The 14,435-nt window shown below is 42.3% G+C and overlaps 1 protein-coding gene across 16 annotated transcripts in view; it reads left to right on the top strand.

Annotated features, from left to right (window-relative positions):
* Positions 1–14,435, top strand: part of ttn.2 (titin, tandem duplicate 2) — a 202,703-nt gene that overhangs the window by 170,175 nt on the left and 18,093 nt on the right. For 15 of the 16 annotated variants that reach the window (XM_037686800.1, XM_037686801.1, XM_037686812.1 and 12 more), the window contains 20 exons: positions 101–397; positions 561–1,148; positions 1,237–1,539; positions 1,629–1,925; positions 2,099–2,386; positions 2,479–2,778; positions 2,873–3,024; positions 3,258–3,408; positions 3,510–3,809; positions 4,043–5,809; positions 6,079–6,372; positions 6,512–6,799; positions 6,890–7,189; positions 7,310–7,644; positions 7,787–9,518; positions 9,610–9,912; positions 10,082–10,393; positions 11,531–11,821; positions 12,743–13,042; positions 14,289–14,430. In XM_037686800.1, the coding sequence (XP_037542728.1) occupies positions 101–397; positions 561–1,148; positions 1,237–1,539; positions 1,629–1,925; positions 2,099–2,386; positions 2,479–2,778; positions 2,873–3,024; positions 3,258–3,408; positions 3,510–3,809; positions 4,043–5,809; positions 6,079–6,372; positions 6,512–6,799; positions 6,890–7,189; positions 7,310–7,644; positions 7,787–9,518; positions 9,610–9,912; positions 10,082–10,393; positions 11,531–11,821; positions 12,743–13,042; positions 14,289–14,430 (8,740 nt within the window). The remainder of the gene's footprint in view (positions 1–100; positions 398–560; positions 1,149–1,236; positions 1,540–1,628; positions 1,926–2,098; positions 2,387–2,478; positions 2,779–2,872; positions 3,025–3,257; positions 3,409–3,509; positions 3,810–4,042; positions 5,810–6,078; positions 6,373–6,511; positions 6,800–6,889; positions 7,190–7,309; positions 7,645–7,786; positions 9,519–9,609; positions 9,913–10,081; positions 10,394–11,530; positions 11,822–12,742; positions 13,043–14,288; positions 14,431–14,435) is intronic. The other variant, XM_037686803.1, reaches the window with a different exon arrangement.

Genomic DNA, 14,435 nt, shown 5'->3' on the forward strand with positions numbered 1-14,435 from the left:
TACTAAAATTTCTTTGTAGGAACATTTTAGTCTTGTACAATTTACAAATGATAACTCCAGAGGTTTTTATAATAAAACACATTATGGCTTCTTTCTGCAGAAAAACCAAGTCTGCCACCAAAGCTAGGAGTAACCAATGTCACCAAGGAGAGTGTGTCTTTGGCTTGGGCTAAACCAGAACAAGATGGGGGAAGCAGAATCACTGGCTACCTGGTTGAAGCACTGGAAAAAGGTCAGGAGAAGTGGGTTAAGTGTGGTGTTATCAAGTCCACCCACTTCACAGTGTCTGGCCTGAGAGAGAAAGCAGAGTACTTCTTCAGAGTCAGGGCTGAGAATCATGCTGGATTCAGTGATGCAAAGGAAATGATCATCCCTGTTATGGTCAAAGACCAGCTTGGTAAGTTAAAAACCATTAAAATGTTCAGATTCACAGTTTTGATTACTGAAGACTAAGAAGAAATATAATTATATAATGAACTAAATCCTATATAACTAGGACAATCAAGTTAAAGTCAAAACTTAAAAATATGGCTTTTTTTTTTTTACACGTTTTATCCTAGAACCTCCTGAGGTAATCATGAAGGACTTCCCCCACAACACAGTTTATGTCAGAGCTGGCTCCACACTCAAGTGTGAGATCCCACTGACAGGCCGGCCATTGCCAAAAATCTCTCTTTCCAAGGATAATGTGATGCTCAAGTCAACAATGAGGTTCAACTCTGAAGTTACTCCTGACAGCATCAAAATCACTCTGCGGGAGAGTGTTGCTGGAGACTCAGGGCGCTATGACATCATTGCTTCTAACTCCAGTGGAACCACCAAATCTTATGTCAAAATTGTGGTTCTGGATCGTCCAAGTGCCCCACTTGGACCAGTAGAGTTGTTTGATGTCACAGAGGACAGTGTAAGTCTGACATGGCTTCCACCAGCATACGACGGTGGCAGCCCTATCACTAACTACGTTGTTCAAAAGAGAGAGACAACTACAGCCAACTGGATGGATGTCTCCTCTGCTGTGGCTCGCTGCACCATGAAGATCATGAAGCTGACCACTGGGTTGGAGTACCAGTTCAGAATCAGGGCTGAAAACAAATACGGAATCAGTGAACACATCGACTCACCAGCTGTTGTTGTCAACCTTCCATACAGTAAGAAATGTTTCTTTTGCTCCACTTTTCAAACATAATGTTTTGATACCCAGTTTGGACTTTAAAATATCTGCTTGTTATCCACCAGCTACTCCGGATGTTCCATCAACTCCAGAAATCACTGCTGTAACCAGAGAAACCATCACATTAGCCTGGAAAGAGCCCACATCAGATGGAGGCAGTCAGGTGTTTGGCTACCATCTCCAAATGAAAGACAAGAACAGTATTCTGTGGCAGAGAGTGAACAGATCTGTGATCCGTGCAACACACTTCAAGGTCACCAACATCAATGCTGGACTCATTTATGAGTTCAAGGTGGCAGCAGAGAATGCTGCTGGACTCAGTGCTTTCAGCAAAGCTTCAGACGCTGTGCTGGCCATTGATGCTTGTGGTGAGGGCAAAATCCAAGTTCATGTTAAGTATAGTAAATTTGATTCTGTTAGGGAAAACCATTTATTTTTTTCTTGTTTTATTCTTTAGAGCCACCCATCAACCTGCGTATCAGTGACATCACCAAAAATTCCATCAGCCTGGCCTGGGAGAAGCCCAACTATGATGGTGGATCCCCCATCACTGGTTACATCATTGAGAAGAAAGAAGGTGTCAGTGTCAAGTGGTCCAAAGCTAACCTGACTAATGTCTCTGACACACGTTTCACTATGACTGGCCTTACCCAGAACGAGACATACAAGTTCAGAGTCATGGCCAAGAATGCAGTTGGCTCAGTCAGCAACCCATCTGTGACAGCTGGACCGACCACCTGTGTGGATACCTACGGTAGGCAATTCCCTACAGTCTTAAAATTTATAATTTAGCTTATGACTTTGTCACTGTTCCGTATTATATTTTTTTCTTTTTTACTTTGTGAATTGATATGTCTTCTGTTTCTGCATCCTGACATTCGTATATCAATCAAAAGTAATGAACAAGTTTGTCAATTTGTTTCCTAGGTGCACCAGAGATTGAAATTCCTCAAGAGTACCTTAATGAGGTCAAACATAGTGCTGGTTCTGATGTGGAACTCAAGTTTAATATCACAGCCAAACCTGCCCCAACTATTGAGTGGTTTAAAGATGGCAAAGAACTGAAGCCCACTAATCAGCTCTCTTTCAAACACACTTTTGAGTTCACCAGTATATTCATTAAGGAGACCACTCGCCTGAACTCTGGAACCTATGAGGTCAAAGTGAAGAACTCTCTGGGATCTGCATGTGGTATTGTCAGGCTGCTCATTCAAGGTATCAAATATTTTCTAAAGGATTATGACAGTCATTTGACATTGTAATAAATGTATATTTAATGTGAATAAATATTTGGCTTTCCTTTTTAGACAAGCCAGGGCCCCCTGCTGGAGAAATACAGTTTAAGAAGGTGACAGCTGACAACATCACCATCATGTGGTCTCCACCTGCTGATGAGGGTGGAGCCATGGTAACTCATTACATCGTAGAGAAGAGGGAGACCAGCAGAGTCATGTGGTCTATTGTGTCGGAGAAACTCGTAGACTGCATTGTAAATGTGCCTAGACTTATCCAGGGTAACGAGTACATCTTCAGGGTCCGTGGAGTCAACAAGTATGGCATCGGAGACCCACTGGAGTCTGAGCCCATTATTGCCAAGAACGCTTTTGGTACCCAAACAGAATACAGTCATTATTCTTATTAAATGCAATAGAAAAAAAACAGAATAAATTAATCTTAACCAGTATTTTTTATATTATATAGTTCCACCCAGTGAGCCATCCAAGCCTAAAGTTACCATGATCACCAAGTCCACAATGACAGTGATTTGGGAAAGGCCAGCACTGGATGGAGGCAGTGATATTGATGGTTATTACCTTGAAAAAAGGGAGAAGAAAAGTCTGCAATGGTTCAAGGTTTGTTTAAAGAATACACTTTCTTTAAAAACAAATTAATGAATGTGTGAATCAATGCGTGCATGCATCATAATTCATCCATCTATCCATCCATTATCTTTAACCGCTTCTTCCTTTTTTTGTTTGCGGGGGTCATTGGTGCCCATATGCAGCAGTCACTGTGTGAGAGGCGGGGGACACCCTGGACAAGTCTATCACAGGCAATGCATCATAATGTTTTTTGTATTTTTCAGGTGGTGAAGGGCACCATCAGAGACACCAGGCAGAAAGTCAGCAACCTGACAGAGAACAATGAGTACCAATTCAGGGTTTGTGCTGTCAACAAGGCTGGTGCTGGAAACTACTCTGAGGCCTCAGACCTTTACAAGGCCTATGACCCCATTGGTATACCAGAAATACTCACTTAGCAAATTTTTTCAGCCTTTTTACCTGTTACAATGTTCACATGTAGCTAATGAGGTAATTTATCCTCCTGTTTTTGCCAGACCTTCCAGGTGAACCCTCCAAACTGCGTGTGGTGGACTCCACAAAAACCTCCATCACTCTAGGCTGGGATAAACCAGTCTATGATGGTGGCAGTGAAATCACACACTACGTATTGGAACAGATGAATGCAGAGGACAAAGAATGGGTGACCATCAATCCCCAGGTCAAGACATGCGAGTATGTGGCATCTCACCTCAAACCTGGAACTTATTACTACTTCAGGGTATCTGCTGTAAACTGCAAGGGTAAAGGAGAGGACATCAAGATGTACCAGCCTGTGCAAGCCAAAGACATTTTAGGTATGATTTTTATTTTATTACCAATGTTAAAAGTAGAAAGCTGGCCAAAGATATATGAATGCAGTTAAAGGACATAAATAAAGCGGTTTTGGAATTAAATCACAAAACTTCACATCTGTTAACTTTCAAGTATTGGTGTTGTGCCAAATAATTAAATTTTTGCTGGTGTTTTATAATTTTAATTTCCAATTCTTTTAACATTAATGTTATTATGTTTCCTTTTTTTCCAACAGAGGAGGCTGATTTGGACTTGGATGTATCCATGACAACTCAGTACATAGCTCGGGCTGGCCGTGACGTTGAAGTGTTTATCCCTCTGAAGGGGCGTCCCACTCCCAATGTCACCTGGCGCCGTGGCGATCGCAACATAGCTGGTGACAACCGCTACACCATCAGCAGCACTGAGAGATCTACCACACTCCTTATACCAAAAGTCACCCGTGATGACTGTGGAAAGTATGTGCTGGAGATAGAGAATGGTGTAGGAGAACCCAAGGTAATCACAGTTTCCCTAAAGGTTCTGGACAGTCCATCCTCTTGCCAAAAACTTATTGTTAAGAACGTGACAAGAGGAAAGCTGACCCTCAGCTGGGAGGCTCCTCTCATTGATGGTGGATCTCCTGTCACTAATTATATTGTGGAGAAGAAGGCTTCCACCATGAAGGCTTTCCAGTTGATCGCTGCAGAGTGCCTGAACACCTCTTATAAGGTGTCAGGCTTGGAGGAGGAGGTAGCTTACTTTTTCCAGGTGTCAGCTGAAAATGAGTTTGGTGTGGGTGACCCCTGTGAGACCACTGAGCCTGTTAGAGCAACAGAAACTCCAGGAGCTGTCAAAGACCTGGTAATAATGGACTCTACAAAGAACTCTGTTACCCTACAGTGGACCCGACCTGACCATGATGGAGGCAGCCACATCACTGAGTACATAATTGAAAAGAGAAGCCAGGAGGAAGTCAACTGGAGTTTAGGTGCCACATGCAAGCGCTGCACTTGTGAAGTGACAGGACTCAAGGAGAATACTATCCTGGATTTCAGAGTGTTTGCCAAAAATGAGAAAGGCAGAAGTGACTTTTCCCAGGCTGGTCCAATCACAGTGATGGACTTGATTATTCCACCTGAAGCAATCCTCAGTGATTATCCCAACGGAGAGCTTTTTGTTCGTATTGGTCAGAACATTCACATTGAGCTACCCTTTAAGGGTAAACCAAGACCCGCAATCAGCTGGCTGAAAGATAACTTTCCACTGAAAGAAAGTGAAAAGATTCGCTTCAGGACCACTGACAACAAAACTGCAGTCACGGTCAGAGGAGCCAAGAAAGAAAATGCTGGCCAGTACACCTTGGTGTTGGACAACAGAGTTGTCAAAAACTACTTTGATATCAATGTGATCACTCTGGGACCTCCCTCAATGCCTGTTGGGCCTATTCGCTTTGATGAGATAAAAGCTCAGAGTATCATCATCTCCTGGGATGAGCCAAAGGAAAATGGAGGCGGTGAGATTACCTGCTACAGCGTGGAGAAACGTGAAACCTCCCAAGCCAACTGGAAAATGGTCTGTTCCAGTGTTGTCAGGACCACCTTCAAGATTCCTAACCTGGTCAAGGGAACCCAGTACCAGTTCAGAGTTCGTGCAGAGAACAAATATGGAGTTAGTGAGCCACTCAACTCATCAGACATTATAGCCCAGCACCAGTATAAACCTCCAGGCCCACCAGGAAAGCCAGTAGCCTACAATGTTACCAGTGATGGTATGACTATCAAGTGGGATGCCCCAGGCTTTGATGGAGGTTCCCCAATATTGGGTTATCATGTCGAGAAGAAAGACAGGAACAGCCTTATGTGGCAGAAGGTGAACTCCACCACCATTTCCAACAAAGAGTACAGGATCATTGGTCTCATGGAGGGACTGGAGTACTCCTTTAGAGTCTATGCTGAGAACAATGCTGGAATCAGCCCTGTCAGTGAACAAAGCAAACATGCTCGTGCCATTTCTCCTGTTGGTAAGTTTTATTTTTATGTAATTTTAGGAAAAAAACATACTTTTAATATTGTTCTGAATTAGTTTGAGTTATTTAAATCATGTCCTGCTCTGATAAAAGATGCAGTAGCTATGGGTTAGGGTTACATCAAGTACAGTGAGAACAGAATGACAAAGACATGTTTTGACTGTAATCAAGTGATAACTGTTAGTATTTTAGACAGTAGGTGGTATTAGCTACATGGCACCCCAGAGCTATGGAATAATATTCCTCTTTCTCATCTGAATTAGATCCTCCTGGCACACCTGTCTGCATTGATGTAACCAGAGACTCAGTTTCACTGCAATGGAACATTCCCAAGAGAGACGGTGGCAGCAAAATTGTGGCATACAGTGTAGAAAGGCGTCAAGGCAGAGGCAAATGGCTACGATGCAATTTTATTGATATCAGTGAGACTCAGTTCACTGTGACTGGTCTATCCCCTGGAGACAGATTTGAGTTCAGAGTGATTGCCAGGAATGCTGTTGGCACCATCAGTCCACCATCCAACTCCTCTGGATACATCATGACCAAGGATGAGAGCAGTAAGCTTGTTTTCTTAAATAAATGTACAAATTTAACATTTTTAAAAAACATACAATTTACTTTCTGAAATTTTGTTGTTGACTTTTAAGTATTTTTGTGTGTGTGTGTGTGTGTGTGTGTGTGCGTGCGCGTGATCAGTTGCTCCTGAAATCGAGTGGTCTCCAGACCAGGTGCTCACCCTGAGGGCTGGAGAGATTGTTCGGCTTGGCTGCACCATCACTGGACGCCCACTTCCCCAGATTGTGTGGTACAAGGATGGCAAAGAGATTGATAAGAGAACAACGATTGACATTGAGATCATCACTGGCATTGGCACCAGTAGTCTGTTTATTCGTGATGCTGACAGGAGCCACCGTGGAATCTACACGGTGGAAGCCAAAAACAGCTCTGGGACCAGGAAAGCAGACGTTAATGTCAGAGTGCAAGGTGAGTGAACAAAGACTCTTGGGTTTCAGTTTCCATTCCAGACCTGTAAATTTGTTCCGCACATGACATCTAAAACCTTTGTCTGCACAGATACTCCTGGACCTGTTGAGGGTCCAATCCGTTTCACTGGCATTGCAGCAGATAAATGCACTGTATGGTGGAACCCACCAGAAAATGATGGTTGTGCTGCCATCACCCACTATGTGGTGGAGAAGAGGGAGACATCCAGGATCTCCTGGGCCCTGGTCACATCTAAGTGTGAAGCTTGTTCATACAATGCTACCAACCTCATCAAGGGCAATGAGTACCAGTTCAGAATCTCGGCTGTCAACAAGTTTGGTGTCGGCAAACCACTAGACTCCGATCCAGTCATTGCACGGATGCAATACAGTAAGTAAATAGACACTATCAAAACTTCAGATTTTAGTTCTTTTGCAACTATCTTTTTTTAATAAACAAAGCCCTAAACCACCTTCTGCAACTTAAATGTTTTTCTGCTCTGCCCCTCAGCTGTACCTGATGCTCCTGGTACTCCTGATTCCACTCATGTGACAGGTGACAGTATCACCCTATGCTGGACCAGGCCGAGATCAGATGGAGGCAATGAGATCAAACATTACATTCTAGAAAGAAGAGAGAAGAAGAGCCTTCGCTGGATAAGGGTCTCCTCTAAGAGACCCATAACGGAGCTGAGGCACCGTGTCACCAACCTTACTGAGGGCAACGAGTATGAGTTCCGAGTCATGGCTGAAAATGGTGCTGGTGTCGGACCAGCCAGCAACACCTCCAGGCTTTTCAAATGCAGAGAGCCAACCAGTGCTCCTAGTGCCCCCACTGTGATCAAGGTCAGATAAGAATTAACCATGTTAAGACTGTTTCTGTACAACACTGCAAATATTTAGTTTCCTTAATGTCCTAAACAAAAATAAACCAAGATGAGAATAACAAAACACATTTATGTTACAAATAATGCTTTCTCTCAAACAGGTCATTGACTCCACAAAGTCTTCTGTCACCCTGGAATGGACGAAGCCTGTGTTTGACGGTGGCATGGAAATTATTGGCTATAACATTGACATGTGCAAGGCCAGTTTGGAAGAGTGGAATAGAGTCAACAGTCAAATTTGTATCCAGAACAGCTACACTGCAAAGGGTCTGGTACCTGGAGAGCTCTACAAGTTCAGGATCAGTGCTGTAAATGGATCTGGAGAGGGTGAAGCTTCAGTTATGCCACACCCTGTTCAGGCCCTGGACAGACTTACATCTCCAGAGATTGACATTGATGCCAACTTCAAGCAAACTCATATTGTGAAGAAAGGAGGCACAGTCTCTCTTCATGTTGCTTTCCGGGGAAAACCTGCTCCCCTAGCCACTTGGTCAAGAGTAGATGGTGAACTTCCTGTCATGGCTGATGTCAACACCACAGATACCTTCTCCACTCTGATTATAGAAGGTTGCACCAGGTATGAGGCAGGTAAATACACCCTGTCTCTGGAAAACAACAGTGGGCGCAAGTCTATTACATTCACCATTAAAGTCCTGGACACTCCTGGACCTCCAGGAGCAATCACCTTCAAAGATGTTACTCGTGGGGCCTTGACAATGATGTGGGATGCTCCTTCTAATGACGGTGGATCTCGAATCCACCACTACATCGTTGACAAGCGTGAGGCAAGTCGTCTTGCCTGGCAGGAGGTCAGTAGCAAGAGCTCCCGTCAGATGGTAAGGGTAACAGGACTGGATATTGGCGTGCCATACTTGTTTAGAGTGACAGCTGTTAACCAGTATGGCCAGGGAGAACCTCTTGAAATGACAGAGCCCATCACTGCGACGGAAGAACCTGCACCACCCAAAAGATTAGATGTTGTAGACACTACTAGGTCTACAGCCTCCCTGGTGTGGTTGAAACCAGAGCATGATGGAGGTAGCCGGATCAGAGGCTACATTGTTGAATTCAGAGCTAAGGGTACTGACCACTGGATTGTTTATGGAGAGGCAAAGCTGCAGAAGATGCTGGTAGAGGATCTGATCGAGAACACAGAGTATGACTTCAGGGTCAAGGCCAAAAATGATGCTGGAATCAGTGAGCCTCAGGGTACTTTGAGCTCAGTGGTAATTAAGGAGCCTCGTATTGAACCAACTGCTGACCTGAGCAGCATCACCAACCAGCTCATCACCTGTAAAATCTCTAACACCTTCACAATTGACATCCCCATAAGTGGCAGACCTGCACCCAAGGTCACATGGAAACTTGAGGAGATGAAGCTGAAAGAGACTGACAGAATCCTAATAAGGACCTCTAAGGAAAGAACGACTCTGATTGTGAGAGACAGCAAGAGAAACGACAGTGGCAAGTATTACCTGATCCTGGAGAATGCTGCTGGTGTGAAGATTTTCACAGTGACTGTGGTCATTGTTGGCAGACCAAGTCCACCCTCAGGTCCCTTGGAGGTTTCTGGAATCTCCTCAGAGTCCTGCATTCTGGCCTGGTCTGAGCCAGCTGATGATGGTGGAACTGAAATCACCAACTACATTGTTGAAAAACGGGAATCTGGCTCTGCCTCCTGGCAGGTGGTTAACTCCAGCGTGCAGCGAACCACAATTAAAGTGACTCACCTCACCAAATACATGGAGTACACCTTCAGAGTGTGTGCCGAGAACAAATATGGAGTCAGCAAATCCATAGAGTCTTCTGCTGTTGTGATTGAGCATCCATTTAGTAAGTTCTGTCCAAAAGTCAAAATCAACACAAGTCCTGTTTTTTGTTTATAAATATGGTTCATAATCCCACCTCTTCTTAACTTCCACAGTTCCTCCAAGTCCTCCAACTCGACCAGATGTGGTATCTGTGTCAGCTAATGCCATCAGCATCAAGTGGGATGTCCCGTATGCTGATGGTGGTAGCAAGGTGACAGGCTACTGGATTGAGAAGAAAGAGAGGAACACAATCCTGTGGGTGAGGGAGAACAAACTGCCCTGCTTGGAGTGCCATTACAAGGTGTCCAACCTGATTGAAGGCTTGGAGTATCAGTTCAGGGTGTATGCCATGAACCTTGCTGGACTCAGCAAGGCCAGTGAGGCCTCTAGACCAATGGTGGCACTCAATCCTGTTGGTAAGGGAAATATTGATGTAATAATTACCTGAAAAATACACTTCCTTCCCCAAATCATTTCATTTAGTTTAACCAAGAGCTTAACAATAGATTAGATGTGATATTTTTAAAAAGTTGTGATAAAAGTCATGTTGCAGTGCATATTAAAACCCTACATTCTTTGATTTAGATCCTCCTGGTAAACCTGAGGTTACGGACATCAGCCGCTCATCCGTTTCATTGTGCTGGACGGTGCCCTTCAATGATGGCGGCAGTAAGATTGTTGGTTACATCGTGGAGAGGAAAGTCTACAGCACAGATGAGTGGGATGACAACCGCTGGCTGAAATGCAACTACACTACAATCACAGAGAACTACTTCACAGTCACAAATCTGGGAGAAGGAGAGACCTACGAGTACAGAGTCATTGCCAAGAATGCGGCTGGGGTCCACAGTGTGCCATCAGAGTCCACTGGACCAGTGACATGCAAGGATGAATACTGTACGTGCAACTCTTACTGTCTAGTTTTATAGTTCAGGATTTATTTTTAACATAACAAAGATGCATTTTATTAACAAGGAGTTTAGTGTAACAGAACTGTCAGCTTAAAATGTGTAAGAAAAATACACGTAGAATTCATAAGCATGAAAGATTACCTTATGATTGACCAATGAAACCAAGACTGAAAGGGTCAGAGGTGAGTTGAAGACGGGTTCAGCTCAGATGCCACTGAGAATGAAGATATTCCGAGGAATACATGAAATAGTACAATTGTTTATTTCTTAGTTATTATTTGGTGCCAATTTTGACCACGGCTGGTAGCGAAGGTATTCCAGAGTCATCAGAAAGTCTGGTTCCTGTGTTGATGGTACAGATGGATCTGTAAACATGCTTAAGCAGTTTAAAAATATTGACAAATCTGACAGCATGTTTGTTCAATGACAAAGCGTATTTTTCTTTGAAGTAGATGTTCTAAGAACGCTGACACTTTGTGACAAAGATCACCAATGAACCAAACAGTTGGACTTTGAGTATCTTCAGTCTTAGAGAAAACATTCAAATATTGATTTAAATACTGTAAAAATAAAGATTCAATTTGCTCCAACAATGCAAGAACCAGTTGCTAACACCACATCGTTTTGCTGCAGTGACTCTGAAGGGACTTTACATACTTACTTTACTTTTGTGCTTGCTCAAGATGGGAGACTGTGATGAAGTTAAGATCCAACAGAATCTGCTGCTTCCTTAGATAGATAACTTTTACCAATTGGCTTTTATAATGTATGTGAATGTTTTTGTACAGCGCCCTGAGATGACTTCTGTTGTGACTTAGTGCTCTAGAAATTAACTGAAATTAATTGAATTTACTACCGGTCATGATAAAAACTGACATGAAATAATTACAAAAAAAATAAACAAGCGCAGTTTATTACTACTTTTCTTAAAGCATCTTCATTCCTTGTTAGCCGAGCGGGTGTGTCTCTGATTGACCTCTGACCTTTCTAGTTCCAGTATTGTTGGCCGATATGCATAAGAATTATGTTACTCATGTGCTTATAAAGAATGTCTTGATTATAAACCATCTAGGATTCAATTTTCCTGCATGAGCTTATAAAAAACTTGTTTTATTTGTTTCAGCTCCTCCCAGAGCTGAGCTGGACAGCAAGCTGATAGGTGAGACCGTTACTGTCATGGCTGGCTCTGATTTAGTCCTGGATGGTGCCGTGGGTGGAAAACCAGAGCCAGCGGTCTACTGGTCAAAGGGCGACAAGATCTTGGAGCTCGGCGAGAAATACTCACTGACATACACCTCCACCAAAGCCATGGCTGTCATCAAGAACTGTGACAGATATGATACAGGAAGATACACCCTCACTGCAAAAAACACCAACGGAATAAAGACTGCAAACGTCAACGTGAAAGTTCTGGGTGAGCTGTCGTCGAATAACATACAGGCTGGAGTAAAGATGAACTAAAGAAATCACATTTTCTATGAAAATACAGATGAGGACTGAATGACTGAAATCTGCTCTCAAAGTTAGAAAGCAAACAGAACAGAAGATAGTCATTATTATGTGGGCTAAAAGCTAAACTTAAGTAAACAGCAGCTAAAAGCCTAAATTAGTAAAGCCGTAGCTGAAAGCTAATTGTAACGAAACCATATAGACCTAAAATGAGCTAAAACTGAGCTAAAGGATAAATTCAGCAAAACTATATCTTAAAGTTAGATATAACAAAACAGTAAAGACCAAATTACAGTAGCTAAAAGCTAAAAAGAGAAAAACTGTAAAAAAAAAAAAAAAGCCTAAAAGTTTGTTAGAAAAACTAACTAAAGCCTAGAAGAAGCTGAACAAAACCATAGTTTAAAACTAAAATTACCCAAACTGTAACCTAAAGCATAGCTATGAGCAGAAATCAACAAAACAAACTTTTAAAAGCTAAAAATAGCAAAACTGTACACAACAGCTAAAATGAACTAAACTAAATATAAACGCTAAAGTACCACAAGATGGCAAACATATAACCAGTAAGTTCAAGTAGATTTAAAATAACATTTTTTGGTGCAACTGAAGCAATCTCAATATATACTTAGGGGAAAATATTTTATAAATAAAGTCAACAATTCAAAATCTATAGAAGTTACAAATACTAAAAGTCACAGCAGACAACAACATGTTGACCCTAATGTTTGATGTATTAATAGTTAAACTAGCGCAAAAGTATGTGGAAGTCATTTTATTGTAAAAATTTAAATTAAATTGCATAAAAGAAACTATAAACATGAAAACAACAGTAGAAATATATAATATCCAAAATGTATAAATCTAACTGTTGATTGTGGCCTCTCAGACACCCCCGGACCTCCAGCTGATAAGATCGTGATCAGCCGAGTAACGGAGGAGAAGTGCACAGTTTCCTGGAAGATTCCCTTCGAGGACGGTGGAGACATCGTCAGCCACTACATCGTGGAGCGCCGTGAGACCAGCCGCCTCAACTGGGTGATCATGGAGGCCGAGTGCAAGTCTCTGTCGTGCGTCAGCAGCAGGCTGATCAAAAACAACGAGTACGTCTTCAGAGTCAGAGGAGTCAACAAGTTCGGACCTGGAGTTCCTCTGGAGTCCAGCCCCATCATCGCCAGGAATGCCTACAGTAAGCTGCAGCATCTGAATTTGATCTTTTTATTACATTTTATTTAATTTTACAGAGATTTTATTAAAACGTATTACAGCTGAATGTAATTTGTTGTTTTAGAGTCAAATTGCTAAAAAAATTTGTTACAGAACGCTTTAAAAATCATTAGATGTCATTTTTTAAAACAATATCCAGCTCTTAATTTTTTGTCATGTCACCCGCTGCCTTTCATTCCAGAGTTTTAGACTAACATCAGCTAAAGTGAAGGAATGACAGAGTCTAGTGTGATCTCATGCAATTCAATGGAATCTCAAACAATCTGTTAGTGCTTATAATATAAGCTGCGGACGACTCTCAGCTTCTACCATGCTAAATTTTAGCTTGACATCTGTAAAGGTGACTGAGCTGGTCACTTTGGTTTGGGAAGGTTGATTGGTTTTAGTGGCCATCTTGAATTGGGTTGGTTTTGTGGTGGATTTTCTGAAATAATACCATACCAAACCACTTTATTTATAAAGCATTTAAAAACAGCAACAAGGACAGCCAAAGTGCTGTACAGCAGAAACAACACAAGCAAAGGACACAGGATAAAATACATAGATCTACAGAGGTAACAATAAGAACTAAAAGACTAACATTATAAAATACAGACAAGTTAAAATCAACTCGTACAGAGTCAAAAGCCAGGGATTCCACAGTTTTGGGCCTGCAACAGAGAAGACTCTGTCATCTCTGAGCTTAAAATGAGCGCCTGGAACCAATAAAAGCATCTGGTCTGCTATGGGACATATGGCTGCAGCAGATCAGCGAGATAGGAGGGGGCAGAACTGTTCAGAGATTTAAAAACATACAGAAGGATTGTAGACTCAAGAATAAAATTAATTATCCATCTTTTGTAGTGACTGATAAAAGAAAAATAAAAGTAATCAAAATCTATGAAATCATAGATTTGCCATTTAGAAGGTTATATTTACAACAGAATTTAGTGGTTCTGTAGAAGTTGTGGCCCAAACCAAATGGATCATGGGTTTTGTATAACTCTGGGGCTCGTGGTTCATGCAGATTATGACCACAAGTCAGGCAGCCTCTCAGAGGCTCTCATGATCAATGCGTACATGAACATCAGAGCCATAAGAAAAGCTCTTATATTCCAAAGGTTCTTTGGAATCATAAACAAAATAAAAATGTTCACTCACAGTTTCAAAAGTTAATCTCCTTTGGGAACAATTTCTCAGTTAAGACTGCCGTTTCCATCTTTTTCCAGCTGTTCCATCCCAGCCGGGCACTCCGGAGACCACAGCTGTAGCAAAGGAGCACATCATCATCGAGTGGCTGAAGCCTGAAAGCGACGGAGGCAACGAAATCAAAACCTACATCGTGGAAAAACGAGAGAAAAGCAGCACCAGGTCAG

Source organism: Nematolebias whitei, chromosome 13 (assembly GCF_014905685.2).
Source record: "Nematolebias whitei isolate Nwh7 chromosome 13, NemWhi1, whole genome shotgun sequence".
Taxonomy (NCBI): Eukaryota; Metazoa; Chordata; class Actinopteri; order Cyprinodontiformes; family Rivulidae; genus Nematolebias; species Nematolebias whitei.